This window comes from Colobus angolensis, unplaced genomic scaffold, assembly GCF_000951035.1.
Source record: "Colobus angolensis palliatus isolate OR3802 unplaced genomic scaffold, Cang.pa_1.0 Scaffold6, whole genome shotgun sequence".
Classification (NCBI taxonomy): Eukaryota; Metazoa; Chordata; class Mammalia; order Primates; family Cercopithecidae; genus Colobus; species Colobus angolensis.
Window position 1 is genome coordinate 26,609,327 of NW_012119598.1, and position 16,338 is coordinate 26,625,664.

The following is a 16,338-nucleotide window of genomic DNA, read 5'->3' on the forward strand; positions in this document are numbered from 1 at the left end:
TGGTCTCGATCTCCTGACCTCGTGATCCGCCCGTCTCGGCCTCCCAAAGTGCTGGGATTACAGGCTTGAGCCACCACGCCCGGCCTGAAATTCTTAATCATATTTGAACAATGTTCCTACAGATTATGTAGCCAGTCTTGCTACTACCGGGCTACACTTGACCTCTACGCACTCATCCTGGCCATACTTCGTCCCTGTCCCTCTCCTTTCTACTGCCTGGTGCTTTGTCCCATTTCCTTGCCCCCAAGGCCTTAGGAGGGTATAAAAAAAAAAAAAAGGATAACTGCCTCAGGGAAAAGCTGTGATTTGGCTCACAGCATATGGAATAGACTGACACACTGCCTGTAGCATTGAGAAGGCACTTGTTGCCTACACTTTTAGAAGTCATTTATTAGTGGCTTCCTAGGGCATGCCAACTCTAAAATCAAGCTGCAAAAATGATACCAGGTAAAAATTGATCCTGTGAATAACTGTGATGGTGGCATTTGGGTGAAAGGTCTTGAAATGGGCTCTGTCTTTTCCCTCAACTTTCCCCACCTGCTCGTATCACACTCTCCCAGCCAGTGTCAGATTACTTCTCTTCTCATCTGTCTCGTAAATAGTTCTGACTTGAATTATCCCCTACCATGATGACATATGATTATTCAAAGAAAGATTTTATAGAAAATGCACCGTTTCTATTCAGAGTTGGGAGACTAGGGAAAGGCATAAAGCACGCCACAGGGGCATAGTCTTGATTCATTTTCTGTGCTCACTTAGCCGTTCAAGCCCGGGGTTGTGTCTGGGTAAAGCTGTTTGACTTTGGATAAGTCCTTTAACAACCTGAGGTCCCAGTGTTCTTGACTTCCTACAGTTTTGTTCTAATCTAGCATTCTTAAAGTAGCACATAAGCATAACTTGCTAAATAAGCACCACTTGCTAAATACAGGCTTAGTGACAAGGAAGTTGTTTGGAAAATGAAAAAAGGGCAATTCTCCCATCAGGACTTGAGAAGTCTTAGAGTTTTCTTTCTTTATTGAAAAGACTCATGAGGCCTGCCCAAATCTCAAAGTTGCAGAATGGAAAGTTTTGCAGTAAGCTTCATGGATGTGGGATCCTGGCTCAAAATCTGAACTCCTAGCTCAGCCCCTTTGTATTCATGAGGGCCTCTGCTAAGTAAAGGAACCTATAGGCATATGGGACCCCACAGGCTGTATGTATGTTCTTAGCTGAGCATCAAAAAGGAAACTTCCATAAATGTTCTAAGACTGAGAGAGACACAGCTGAGAAGCAAAGTTAGGGATGATTTTTTGGAAGCTTAGCCTGATTTCGCTCTGTGCATTATATAATATGTATATTATATAATATATATATAAGCCTGATTTTGCTCTGTTAGCTGGAGTACAAAGAATGGAAAGCAAGAGGGCAAATGTGGGTGGTGGGTGTAATTTGGGAAGTGCAAATGAGTACTTAGTTGTCGTTGTTTTCCATTAAGCTTACTGTTGATATAGTGAGACTTGTGACTATATATCTGCATTTTAATATCACAGAGACCTGTTTTACTTAATCTGAATAATCTGTTGGGTTTTTGGGCTGCTGACAGGCTTCTCATCTTGAGATTTCACCTGTGATTTGTTCTAAAAGAACTTTGATACAGGAACTCTTTAAGTTAAAACTAATTCTATGAGACCAAGAAGCTGTCCCAGGTCTTAATTCTTCTTACATGACAAGAGCCAAGGCACGTGGCCTTCTGAGGCTTCAGTGTCATTAAAGTCCCGTGGAAACACCAAAGCCCGCTGGGCCCACTTTTTGGCACGTACTGATGCTGCTGCTTCTGTCTTACAGGTGCTTACATCATGCCGAGCCTTCCTTGTAACAGCGCGAATCCCCACCAAGGTAGGTGTTCATGAAGTCCTTCCTTCAACACTCACACTCACTCAGTGCAGACTCACATGTGCACACTCATGCATAGTCACTCATGCATTCTTAAACATGTGTGCACACACACACTCACATACTGCAACACAACACACACACGCCTCACTTACATAGACTTTTGATTTAAGCTGTGTTCAGATTTCTCTTAGCACATTCAAGTTTTCCTTCTTTCTTCCCAGAAGCACCTAAAGGCTGTAATGACAAACATCTTTTTTACTCCTTGTTCCCTCTCTCTGTGTAAAGGCATCCCAAGAAAATCAGTGAAGGATTTTGTGCTGTTTGTCCCTAAGGCTCCATGTCCCAGTTATTTTTCTCTCTCAACTGGGGCTTGATTTCCACTTTATTCAAGTCTACTTCTTATTTCCTTTGGATCAGTACTGGCAGATTTTTCTAAGACAGTAGACACGTGGGAAATAACCTTCACAACTCCAAAGAGTACATTACCAGAACTGTAACTCTCTCAGCTGTTCTCCATTTACTCTGATGTTGCCTATAAGAAATAACAAGGCGCCACTCTGTTCTTTAAAAGAGATATATAACATTTTTCATGAGATGTCCTTCATTACTTGGTGCAGAATTCAATCTGATAGTTTGTGAATTAATTATAATAATGACTTACTTTGTTTATGTTAACTAAAAGGAGTTTATCATTTTTATAGGATATGGACTGGTCATAGGAAATTGGGATTTTTTTTCCTAAAAAGGTGATAACATTTACTGGAGTGTTGTTTTAGTAAATAACTTGATCCTTAACAGAATCTCATGAGAGCCATAAGTCTTATTATTATCCCTTTTATTGATGAGAGAACTGAGGCCCAAGGAGGTTCAGTAACTTGACCAAGGTTAAACTTCCACTAATATGTGGCACATGTGTGATTCTAATCAAGGGAGGCTGGCTGCAAAGCTGCTGCTTCTGCTATTGCTAGAATCTAATAAGTTATTTACTAAGTATATAAGTATACAGTCTCATTTAATTCTCACAGTAACCTTGTAGGTGAGTGATTAGAAAATAGCTAAAAGATGCAAAGTTGGCTAGTCTAAAGATTCACAAGTGATGAATGGGAGAAAAAGAAATCAGACTCACCATGTCCTACTTATTTCGACTTTTTACTGAGCTGAACTGCTTCCCCTGCCGGCATATCCAGGAAAATGGGTAAGGTCTGGTAGATGCTTTCAGCCTTATCGTGCTATGATGTTTGGGCCGCAGTGTTATTTGCTCATTAGTCTTTTCTTGTTTCTTGAAATTTAACATTTAGCCACTGTTTTGTAAATTCTGACTTAGGTGCCAAGTTAGGGCGCTATAATGTTATTGGTACAAATGAAATGGATCTTTTGGGACTTGCAGTCTTATGATTTGCATGATTTGCACAGACTTTTGGGAAGAATCCAGTGCAATGTTTGCTAGTTATAGGCTTAGGATATCTGTGGCCTTTTTTTTTTCTTTTTTCTGATCATACAAATGTTAACTTTTATAAAGTTTCTCCAAGAAATGAGACTTTTGGCCCAAGCCCCTTTAGATAATATAAAGTGAGCCTATATGTTTATTATGTTTTGTAAATAAATTATGTCGATGAAGTTAGACTAAACTATACATTAAAATACCTGAAGGCGTGATATGAGGACTTCAATTAGACATTATCCCACTGGTAAGAAATTAATTACAGAAGGAAATTTTATGGGCTTAGGAAAATATTCAAGCGTCCTATTGAATAGAAGACCCCTAAATAATATGCATACCCTAACACTCTGTGACACAGTGGAAGTGTGTTACCTCTTGTGAAATCACCTGCCTGCCTTCTGCTGGATGACTTTATTCTGCTGCCTCCTTGCTCTGCCCCTGAGGAAAGGCTTGGCTCCGGCCTGTGATATATATAATGTTTCAGAGCCAGCCCCTGGCCAGGGTAGTTTGAACATTGGTTCTGATTTCTGATATTGTCAACATCACAAATAAAGAAAGGCAGATTTTCTTCCAAAGTGACCTGCTTGCAGCTTTGCAGGTTTCCGCCTTAGAGAAGGCTGGTTTTAATGTGCCACCTTATGTCTTGACTGAGAAGTAAAATCAATGTCAACAATAGTAATTTTCTGGAGAAATAATTATATTTAGAACATTAGTGTAAAGCATTGACTATGACATAGATGTCTTCTCTTTGGGAGCCGATTAATTAAACATGCTTTCTTGTGTCATTTTGTTGTGAAATATACAACATGTATAGTCAAATGCACAAAACAGAGATGTACATCTCAGTAATTAACTACAAAGAAAATAGTTCTGCAGTCACACCCAGATAAATAGAACTGTCCTGTCACCCCAGAAGGCCCTAACTTTTCCTTCAGGGGGTGGGTAATTATGAGATCAAAGAAGGGTTTGCAGAGAGGGCGGGTTGAAAAATTACCCATCAGCCAGGCAAATAAGGGGTTTTATACTGATCAAAAGGCTTAGCGGTTTGGAAGACCACAGTGCATTTGGGGAGTTGGAGTGCGGGCTGAGGGTTGTGGAGGAGGCAGTGGTGGGAGGGAAACAGCTTAGCAAGGCAGTCAGGGCTGAGGCCTGGCTGAGGGGCTGAAGCGTGGACTGCTGCCTGGGGAAGAGCGGGAGTTACTGAAGACAGCCTCTTTATCATATTTAGATCTGCTCTGTTGTTTGTGGGATGGGCACTGCCTTGTGGGTGTGAGGTGAGCAAGAGATTGGTGGAAAGGCTATTGACAATCTGGGTTAAGTTTTTCCTTTTATCTAATAATTCACTAATTTCTGTGGTGATATTTAATGAGTGTAATTTCTAACTGAAAAATGTCCTCAAGTCTTCATGCAGCCTACGTCTGCCTCAGCTTCTTCTTAACTAGTCTTCCTGCTTCTTCCTGCCCATAAATCTAATCCAGTGACATTGTTTAAATTGTCTTTGGGTGGGTTGAAGTGGAGTGGATGATGGGTTGTGGGGACTAGGAGCAAAGGCCTAATAAAAATAGCCATAGGTGAGATAAGAGAATGATTTGAACCTTTCTGTGACGTCTTTCAGTATGTTTTAGAGACTTCCCTCCCCACTATTAATAATAACCCGGGACTTTGACTAATCACAGATTCAGCCAGTCACTCTTATTGATTACTAATACTGCAGGATCTGCTCCTTTTAGTTTCTTCCTTGTCCTAGTTCTTTTAACACCTCAATGCCTTTGCAAATTCGTTTTCTTCTGCCTGAATTTCCCTCTGCACTCCTTGTTTGCTTGAGGAACTTGAAGTCGTTCTTCAGAGCTTAGATGAAATGTCAGCAGTCTTTCCTGCCTCCCCAGCACTTTGTTATTCTACTCAAGGGAAAGCACCCAGGTACAGTAGAAGCATCTTAGTTGACCTCCAACTAATCATACTGAGCCAAATTGACCAAAGGTGGCCATTCCTATCCCTGATGATGCTGACTGATGCTGGCTGCATTTTCATAGCTGTTAGCATGTAAGAGAGGGTATGTGCTCACACCTATTCATACCTGCTCCCACCCACTGAATGAGATGCTCATTGAGGGTCATGAGTTTATTCCTAAACCTGTTTATAGCAGTTATAATAGCAAATGTTTTTAGTGAAACATTTTAGTGAAAGATATTTTATGTAGCAATGAAATATGAGTGCAAAAGAAGAATATCTATGACATTGAATATTGATAAAAATGAATTACTTAAATTGCTGTTTTAAAGACTAGACAAGTTTATAGTTGGGGGAGGGGTGGTGAGGAGCATAATAATCTAGAAAACGTCTGCCGTCATACTGCTTTGCAAGTATTTTGCAGTTCTGCATTTTTAAAGACACTTAAATTGGAAGCTGGAAGCCATGCTTGTGAGTATGGCTTATGCAGAAAGGCCACTGGAGGGCCAGCCAGTGGGCTTAACTCAAAGGAAAACTTTGGCGCAATATTAAAGGATAGTGAATGAATATTTATTCATAAACTTTAAATTAAAATAAGAAAGGTATGTATACTTTTTAGAAAATAATTTCCTGCTTTAAATGACTTTTCAAAACCAAATTATGTATAGATCTTGGTAATTATAGGTAAGAAAACTTCTACTCTAATTTAATGCTTTTAAACGTGTGCCTTAAATGCTGCATTTAACTCTTGGAGGACAAAACAAATGTCTCAATCCTCTTTGTATTTCCAATACTGGCACACAGTAGGCTTTTCATAAGTGTTTGTCAGTTGCCGAAGTGAATAATGAATGAGCGAGTTCTCTTTCTATTTCCAGAGCTCATCAGTATACTTCGTGATGTTTAACTGGAGATTCAGGGGTTTTCTGCCCAGTATTTACTTCCCTCCCCACTATTAATAAATAATAACTTCATCAGTATACTTCGAGATGTTTAACTGGAGATTCAGGGTTTTTCTGCTCTAAAATTTATTCTACCAATGTATCATGGTACAACATACCACCAGGGAGCAGAACTAAATCCCTTGTGGGTTTGGTTCTGGGATGTGTTCTTTTATCATTATATTTCTAGGTTTAATGTGGGAGGGTAAAATAAATTGATCCAACTTGGTCCCCCGCTGTCTCTAGCTCCATGCTCTGTGATTATTTGCTGAAATGGGAAAAACTGGGAAGAAAGATTAGTGGCTCTTCATCAGGAAAAACAGGTAAAGAGTGAAAGACTGGGGATATTTTAAAGAAAAAAAAAACCCTGCTGATTACAGGAGAAGAGAGGAGCACTTGTTAAAATAGAAAGGAAACAAATAATCATTTGTTTACATGCAGAGAGAGAGGACTTTTGTTTAACTCTGTGCATTTCATCTAAACACAACTTAAAATTCCTAAATATTGTATTTGTGTAAATATAGATTTAATTTGGGTAAACATAGATTTATTTCTCTAAATCCATTCAAACTATGAATTTTTATGGAAGACAGTAGAAGGATGGCTGACTCTGATAAGTGATCAGAGTGTAACAGATAGCTAAAGGTTTAGAAAGAGGGAAAACCAACATTGACTTTATCCTGATAGGACTTTCTGAAGCAAAATTTTGAAGGGAAAAAGGGAAAAAAGTGTTTAGATGGTTCCTTCCATACATTCATTTTTCAATGAATAAATAGTGGATAAGTGCAAAAACTTATTAGGTTTGTGCAGAAGTAATTGTGTTTTTTGCTATTATTTTTAATGGCAAAAACTGTGATTGCTTTTACGTCAACTTCTACTATTGTGTTTGTCTCCGGATAAAGTTTTTTTTTTTTTTTTTTTTTTTGAGGCGGAGTCTTGCTCTGTCGGCGGTACTGGAGTGCAGTGACCGGATCTCAGCTCACTGCAAGCTCCGCCTCCCGGGTTTACGCCATTCTCCTGCCTCAGCCTCCCGAGTAGCTGAGACTGCAGGCGCCCGCCACCTCACCCAGCTAGTTTTTGTATTTTTAGTAGAGACGGGGTTTCACCGTGTTAGCCAGGATGGTCTCGATCTCCTGGTCTCGTGATCCGCCCGACTCGGCCTCCCAAAGTGCTGGGATTACAGGCTTGAGCCACCGCGCCCGGCCTGGATAAAGTTTTAAAAGTTGGGCATGCAGCTTCCTTTCTTTTCTTTTTTGGTAAAGTAAGTAATACTTTTTCTGAAATTTAATAAATTGATGTTTCTGTCTTGTTGAATGAATGGAGATATTAAACCAGCCCGCCTTCAGAAGATGCCCAATGTCTTATTTGCTCTTGGACTGTTTCTAGTTGTAGGATTTGTTTTTACGTTGAATTTTATGTTTTAAAACCCTCATTACAGGTCTTTTCTTTCCTCCTTTCCCCTCAATTGCAGCTTGAGTTAACCTTCAGCTACTTGGAGATTCATGGCATCATCTGCAGCAAGTCAGCTCAGGTGAGTGTGAAAAACAGATCACTGCAAGGTCATCTTTCTTGAATTCCTGAAACCCTAAAATGTTCCTTGAGACAATGTGGATAAACAAGGTTAGGGAAGATTAAATTTTCGAAATGAGAGACTCAACACTGGCTGTGTGGACAGGAGTTGGAAATTCATTCTGATAAGGAAAACACATTCTCCATAACTCAGTTTGTGAAGAACTAATTAGCTCTTATAACTGGCAATGTAAACGTGAGAGTACTGTTCCTTATAGAGTTTGTACAACATGCTTTGACACTAAAATTTCATAGCAATTACATAGTACTATATAAGGTTTTAGTGGGAATATAGTGATAAATGAATTTTTTGGAGTTAATAAAATGCAGATTTTAAAAAATAGCTTTATTGGGCTGTAACTAACTGCCATAAACTAAAGTGTACAATTTGATAAGTGTTGACATATGTATGACTCTCTCGGCCCTCTTCCCCATCTGCAGTCAATCTGCAGGTATCTACTTTTGATTCCTGTAGTTTTTGCATTTTAAAAATTTTATGTGAATGATGTCATACAATGTATACTCCTTCCTGTCTGCCTTCTTTCAGTCAGTTTAATTATTATTATTTTAATTTTTAATTTTATTTTTAGTTCTGGGGTACATGTGCAGGGTGTGCCAGTTTGCTACACAGGTAAACGTGTGCCAAGGTTTGCTGCACCTATCCACCCATCACCTATTAAGCCCAGCACGCATTAGCTATCTTTCCTAATATTCTCCCTCCCCCAACCCCAGTTTAATTATTTTGAGACTGATTTATTTTGTCGCATGTCTCAATAGTTTATTCTTGTTGTTGCTGAGTAGTGTTTAATTGTGTGGCTGTATTACAGTTCGTTTATCCATTCAGCCGATGAGAGGGACATTTGAGTTGTTTCCCATTTTGGCTATGTTGAATAAAGCTGCTATGAATATTTAAGTACAAGTTTTTGATTGGACATGTACTTTCATTTCCCACATGTAATTACCTAGCGGTAGAATGGCTGAATCATATGGTAGCTATATGTTTAACCTTTTAAGAAACTGTCACACTTTTCCACAGTGGTTGTACCATTTTACATTGTCACCAGCAGCATATGAGAGTTCTAGTTCCTCCACAACCTCCCCAACACTGGTATAGTCAGTCTTTTTAATGTTAGCCATTCAACAGGTATGTAGTGCTTTTTCATTGTGGTTTTAATTTGCATTTCCCTAGTGACAGAACATGTTGAGTATCTTTTTATCTGTTTAATTGCCATCATGTGTTTCCTTCTGCCATTTCAAAAATTGGGCTGTTTGTTTTCTTATTGAATTTTGAGAGTTTTTTAAAAAAAAAAAAACATTCTGGATACAAAGCCTTTATCAGATATCTTCTCTCAGTCTGTGGCTTGTCTTTTCATTCCCTTAACAGTGTCTTTCAAAGAGCAGAAGCTTTTTTTTTTTTTTTTTTTTTTTTTGAGACAGAGTTGCTTGTTCTGTTGCCCAGGCTGGAGTGTAGTGGTACAGTGGCAGGATCTCAGCTCAGGGCAAGCTCTGCCTCCTGGGTTCATGCCATTCTCCTGCCTCAGCCTCCTGAATAGCTGGGACTACAAGCGCCCACCAACATGCTTAGCTAATTTTTTGTATTTTTAGTAGAGACGGGGTTTCACCGTGTTAGCCAGGATGGTCTCGATCTCCTGACCTCGTGATCCACCTGTCTCGGCCTCCCAAAGTACTGGGATTACAGGCCTGAGCCACTACGCCCGGCCAAAGAACAGAAGATTCAAATGTTGATGAAGTTCAATTTATCAATATTTTCTTTTACGGATTGTGCTTTTAGTATCATATTGAATAAATCTTTGCTTAACTCAGGGTCACAGCATGTTCTATATCTTCCAGAAGTTTTACAGCTTTAGGTGACACATATAGGCCTATGATCTATTTTGAAGTAACTTTTGAATATAAAGCTATGTATAGATCAAAATTTTTTTCAGTTTGTCTTTTTTTCTCATATTATATTCACTTGTTCCAGTAACATTTGTTTGAAAGACTATTGTTTCCTCACTGTGCTTGTTTTCACCTTTGTTGAAATTCTGTAGTCCGTTTAAGTGTGAATCTATTTCTGCACTCTTTGAATCCCGTCTCCTTGCTACAGTCTTCTTGCCACTCTTATACTCTATTATTGTGGCTTGTTTACAACAAAATTTGAAATCAGATAGTGTTATTCCTCCAACGTTTTTCTTCTTTTTCAAAATTGTTTTAGTGATTCTAGGTCCTTTACAATTCCATGTGAATTTTAGAAGCATCTCAGTTTCTATAAAAAGCTGGCTGGAATTTTGGCTGATGTTACAATGAATTTTTAAATCACTTTGGGGGAGGAACTGATGTAATGTACAGTCTTCTGACCTAAGAAAACTATATATTTCTCCATTTGTTTAGGTCTTTTTCAGTTTTTCCTGAGTGTATTTTGTTGTAGCTTTCAGTGTACAGGTCTTACACATCTCTAAATTCATTCCTAAGTATTTAATATTTTTTGATGCTGCTATAAATTTTGTTACTTTTTAAATTTCAGTTTTCTCTTGCTGGTATTAGAAATATAGTTGATTTTTGCATGTTGACCTTATATCCTGCTATCTCACTTTACTCATGTATTAGTTCCAGTAGCTTTTAAAAATAGATTTCATCAGTATTTACAAAAATGATGTCATTTGTGAATATGGATGAGTACCTTTTATTTTTAACATGGGTGTCTTATTTCTTTGTCTAGTCTTACTGCTATTGGGAGATATTCCTCTACTGGTGTCATACTCCTACATATTTTGCTGGGTATGCCAAGAATTTAGTGCCATGACTACTCTTTGCCCAGGCTATTTCTCAGGGTTGATTGCACTGAGCATCCTTGTGGGATGGTGGAATAGTTCCCTGTTGAACAAAGAACAGGCTTGCTTACTTCTTACCATGAAAACAGCAGATTTCCAATGTCCAAGGGTTCCTTTCTTGTAAGCAGCCTACTGTGTGTGCAGGCATCCATCTGAATCCCTTCATGTCACCATGTGGGACTCTGAGGGCAGGGGAATCTATCCAAATGTGGTGCACATGCCTTTTGTTGTGCCATTAATCACAAAATCCTATGTCTCTGACCCAGGTGTCTCCTGTGTTCGGCAGCATCAATGAAACAGTAATAGGCTAACTTACTAGCTTACAAGTAGGGTAAAATCTCAGACCTTGACAATTGTTCTGGTACCTACAAGACAGTGCTGAATGGAAGTGGCAAGATCAGACCTTCTTGGGCTTTTTCCTCGTCTTTGAGGGAAAGTATTTATTCTTTCACCATTAAGTGTGATGTTAGCTGTAGGTTTTTAAAATAGATGCCCTTTATCTGTTTGAAGAAGTTTCTTTCTGTTTTTAGTTTGCTGAGAGTTTTAATCAGGAATTAGTGTTGGATTTTGGCAAATGTTTTTTCTTTGTCTATTGAGATTATTGTGTGGTTTTCTTTCTTTTTTTAAGCTTCTTAAAATGGTGAATTATATTGATAATTTTTTAAAATATCAAATATTTTATTCCTGGGATAAGTCTCATTTGGCCATGATATATTATTATTATTATATATATATTTTTGAGATGGAGTCTCGCTCTGTCACCAGGCTGGAGTGCAGTGGCACAAGCTTGGTTCACTGCAACCTCCGCCTCCTGGGTTCAAATAATTCTCCTGCCTCAGCCTCCTGAGTAGCTGGGACTGCAAGTGCACATCACCAAGCCCAGCTGATTTTTGTATTTTTAGTAGATACAGGGTTTCACCACGTTGGCCAGGATGGTCTCAATCTCCTGACCTTGTGATTCACCCGCCTCGGCCTCCCAAAGTGCTGGGATTAGAGGCGTGAGTCACGATATTATTCCTATTATATATTGTTGAATTCCAAGTGTTAAAATTTTGTGAATAGTGTTTTGCATCGATGTTTGTGGGAGTGATTAGTTTGTCATTTTCTTTTTTTTAACATTTTTGGCTGGCTTCTCTATTAGAGAATCATGGATTTATAGAATGATTCTATATATTTCTTCTCTATAGAGGAGGAAGTAGTTCCTCCTCTTAAGTTTTTTCTGTTGAGGTGGTAGGTGGTATTAATTTTTGTCTTAAATGTTTAGTTGAATTTACTGGTGAAGTTATTTCGGCCTTGAGTTTTCTCTTTGAGAAGGTTTTTTTTTTGTTTTTTTTTTTTTTGAGACAGGGTCTCGCTCTGTTGCCCAGGCAGGAGCGCAGGGGTGCAATCTCGGCTCATGGCAACCTTGGCTTCTTGTGCCCAAGCCGTCCTCCCAAGTAGGGACTACAGGCATGCACCACCATGCCCAGCTAATTTGTGTATTTTTCTCTAGACACACGGTTTCTCTGCATTGCCCAGGCTTGACTCAAACTTCTGAGCTCAAGCGATCCATCCCTCTTAGCCTCCCAAAGTACTGGGATTACAGGCATGAGCCGCTGTGCCTGACCAGGGAAGGTTTTAAACTGCAAATTCTATTAATATTCCTTAATGATATAGATCCATTTGTATTTCTCTTCTTGAATGAGCTTTGGTAGTTTGTGTCTTTTAAGAAATTTGTTTATTTTATGTAAGTTGTTGAATTTATTGAAATAAAGTTGTTAACAATACCCACTTGTTATACTTCTAATACCTGTAGAATATCATTCCCAATACTGGTAATTTGGTTATCTCTATCTCTTTCTATTTCAGTCAGGTTAGAGGTCTACCAATTTTTTTGATCTCTTCAAACAACTTTCTTTTTGGTTCCATTGGTTTTCTTTATTGATTTCATTGATTTTTTATTTCCTATTTCATTGACTTTTGCTCTGATCTTTATTCTTTCCTTCTACTTTTTGTTTTAACTTTTAAAAGTACAAAGAGAGAGAGAGAGAGAGAGAGAGAGAGTGTGTGTGTGTGTGTGTGTGTGTGTGTGTGGAGTTTGTTGGTAATATTCTTTAAAATTGACAAAATCGTCACTGTGTTTTTTGAGATTTCATACAAACTCTTGGAACTTTTCCACAGTTCATCTTACAGCAATGTTTTATCTTATGTGTTTATCATTTTCTAGAAACTGGAGTTTGAAAGAAAAATCACAGCAGCATATGTTTGCCCAAATGGTCAAACATACGCAGGAGTGAATGATCACTCATGAATGATGACATAATGACATAACCAGGGTCTTCTTGCTGGTCTTAATTCAGGAATGTTGATGTTTATGATTTGAGAGCTGGGATGGGAGCAGAAGGGCATTAGCGAAATGTTAATGCCAAGGTTATGTTCAAAATATGATTTCACTGTGCTATTTAATTATGAGAAAGGGTGTTGATGCAGCAAGACTAATTTTCCCATGTGGCTGCCAAAATTGGTCTTACCACACTTGTAGTCTTGCCCCTTTCAATATGCCTACCACTCAGAGGAACTATGTATAAAGCCGTCTGTCTCAGCCCCTGTCAGTGTCAATACCAAAAGAGCAGATTTACAACAGTGCTTCAATTTAACTTTGTCCCACAGTATGGACCTTTGAGATGAAATTATAGTGAACATTGGCACTGCTTCTATAAATGGCCTAGCAGTTCAGAGACTGGCAATACCAGTAACCTAATGGTATTCAAAATTTGCTGTGTTTTGGAATTGCCTGAGATTGTTTTTAAAAATACACTTTTAGCAGTACCCTTCTGTCTGTCACATCACACTTCCTCATCCTCCTCATACACACACAGCATATACATAGGACAGTTAACGATAACATACGTCTGCGGTGGACGTTTGTTTTTTTTTTAAACAAGTGCACCATTTGATTCTATTGTATTCCAAAGGTTAAGAACCAGTGACCTGTGTAACCTCTGGTTCCTTGAAGTCTCTAGTTTTGATTTTCTTTTATATAAAATCATAAGGATGGGAGTGTCTACCAGTGGCACTCAGAATCTAGCCTTGATTAGGAATTCTTTTGTAATGTTCTCTGGGATTTATTTTTTTCTCCATGCTATTTTTTATTATCATTTAATTATAGTTCATAAACTCGGATAAAATTCCTGAGATTTACCCACTGCATTGTGTGTAAGAGTGAGTGATCGCTCTATAGAGTTAGTGAAATGTGAATTTTACTATTGGTATTTTCCCCTTTCTTCAGAAATGTGGGAAACCTTTATCTTATTTTACAAGTCTCTATGCCACATTATTTTCTGGTGCTCAAGTTCTATTGCCTTCATGGTATTTAAGTTGAGGCCAGCAGTTATATAGTTTTGTAGTTATACAATTTTTGGACCCTTTTTTTGTACAACTGAATACCTGCTCTGATTTTTTTTTAAATTATAGGGTTAATTGTTTGCTATGTCACCGAATGATATTGATAAGCCACCCACCACCCATGGGTATTTCTTTTTTTTCTCTCTCTCTCTCTTTTTTTTTTAGACGGAGTCTTGCTCTGTCACCCAGGCAGGAGTGCAGTGGCGCGATCTCAGCTTACTGCAAACTCCGCCTCCTGGGTTCACGCCATTCTTCTCCTCAGCCTCTGAGTAGCTGGGACGACGGGCACCAGCTGCCACACCCGGCTAATTTTTTGTATTTTGGTAGGGACGGGGTTTCACCGTGTTAGCCAGGATGTTATCGATCTCCTGACCTCATGATCCACCCGCCTCGGCCTCCCAAAGTGCTGGGATTACAGGTGTGAGCCACCATGCCAGGCCCACCCATGGGTATTTCTGATAGAGGAGGGAAAAACAACTCACAGGTATGTTAGCTGGGGATTAGTAAAACGTGCTGCCCTTAAAGTTTAATCAGGTTGTTCGACCTTAAAAAAGGCGGTAGAGTGGGGTGGGAAATTTGAATCATACATAAGTTACTATGGCTTATGTCTCTGATTATTATTTTAAATGTATATTAGATATCATGGGTTATATCCTGCTAGGTGTCTAAGGAAAATGTGTTTTAAACATTCTGTTCCTCCCCAGCTGAAGTGGCAGGGAAAAGAGTATTTGATAGGAAACTCTTTTTTCCTTTTTTTGATGAGGTGACTTATTGTGTTGGTTTCACCTCCATCACTTTGTTGCAGTCTTTACATTATGCAAAGGTGGTGACATCTTACACAGGGTTCTGTGAGTGCTTGCTTGTAAGGTTGAATTGAAGGCCTCATTTCTTCCTCCACCTGTCACCTTTTTTTCTTCTCTGTCATTCTATTCAAGCCTGTGCAATTAAAGATGATTAGGTGTTAAGATTAAGTGGAATTAGAATAAGCTAATTACTAATTACTCGCACCCAAACTGTGAACTGAATAGATGCGCTAGATGTGAAGAATGTAAAAGTACCCCTGTAGTGAAAAATATAATTACCCATGGTGGGAAGATTGGGGGTGGGGTGCAGAGCATAGACACAATGGCAAATCAAAAGTGTCTGGCTTTTAAAAACATGCCTATGCACAGATAATGTGCATATGAAAATTATGAGCCTAATTGCACTAAGTAGATTTAGTCTTACTTAAAACATCTTGTAGACTACTGGGTTGTTTAGTCTCCAGGTACAATAATGCTTGGTGCCTTTTGCAAGAGGAATATCTCTTGAACCAGCTTTTAGAAGACAAATGGAGCTTTTGCCTAGAGAATTTTAAAGGCTTTGCCTTTCATTTCTTGAGGAAGGTGCTGAAAAATAGGAGTTTTAATTTTTTTACGTTCAACTAACTAGCACAGAAGTGGTGTTTATTAAATACTTATTGACAGATTCTTCTGGAGGTATTTATGAAAAAGTGACATCTTAAACATTTACATTATTTATTTCCTTTGATCTCATCATTTTGACATACCTTGCATTACTTTTCCTTTTAACATGCATATGTTGAAATACATACATTATTATTATTTTCAGTTTGGGCTAATTTTAGGAAAATCTAAGGCAAAATCTAAAAACTGCATTGCACATTATAAACAGTGTTCTCCATCATATTTTTGTATAGATAAAGTAAGAACAGGAAGTAAATGTGTGAGGATATTTTGATGAAGTGATAATCTAAGAGGATTGAATTTTATGGGAATTTTTTGTGGGGTGGGAAGATGGGGTTTTGCTACGTTGCCTGGACTGGTCTTGAACTCCTAGGGTCAAGCGATCCTCCTGCCTCAGCCCCCTGAGTTTCTGGGATTACAGGCTTGCACCACCACACCCAGTTTACATGAATGTTTTTGAGATTAAATAAAATGGCATCTTTTTTTAAGTGGCTTAAGTTCTTCTTATTTGTAATGGGTACATCTTCAACTTCTTGCCCCTTTTGTGACCTGCCCTCCTTTTCACAAGTTAATTTATGCTTATTTAGAGGACTAGTGTCTTGAGTCTCAACATTTTTTGACATGTATTTTGGACATCTCCAGCAATTAATTATAGGAATGAGTCTTAGCCTAACACTAAACCTAACACCAAACATTTTATTAACGTGTTACCTTAATATTCCAAGTATCCCCTCTTCTTTTTGTTTTTTTTTTTAAGACAGGGTCTTGCTCTGTCATCAGGCTGGAGGACAGTGGCATGATCTCGGCTCACTGCAACCTCCACCTCCTGGGTTCAAGTGATTCTTGTGCCTCAGCCTCCTGAGTAGCTTGGATTACAGGCACGC

The 16,338-nt window shown here is 38.6% G+C and overlaps 1 protein-coding gene across 2 annotated transcripts in view; it reads left to right on the forward strand.

Moving 5' to 3' along the window:
• The window catches only part of LRRC16A (leucine rich repeat containing 16A), a 346,863-nt gene that overhangs the window by 144,814 nt on the left and 185,711 nt on the right, over nt 1-16,338 (forward strand). For both annotated transcript variants that reach the window (XM_011962810.1, XM_011962811.1), the window contains exons 3-4: nt 1,825-1,875; nt 7,676-7,735. In XM_011962810.1, the coding sequence (XP_011818200.1) occupies nt 1,825-1,875; nt 7,676-7,735 (111 nt within the window). The remainder of the gene's footprint in view (nt 1-1,824; nt 1,876-7,675; nt 7,736-16,338) is intronic.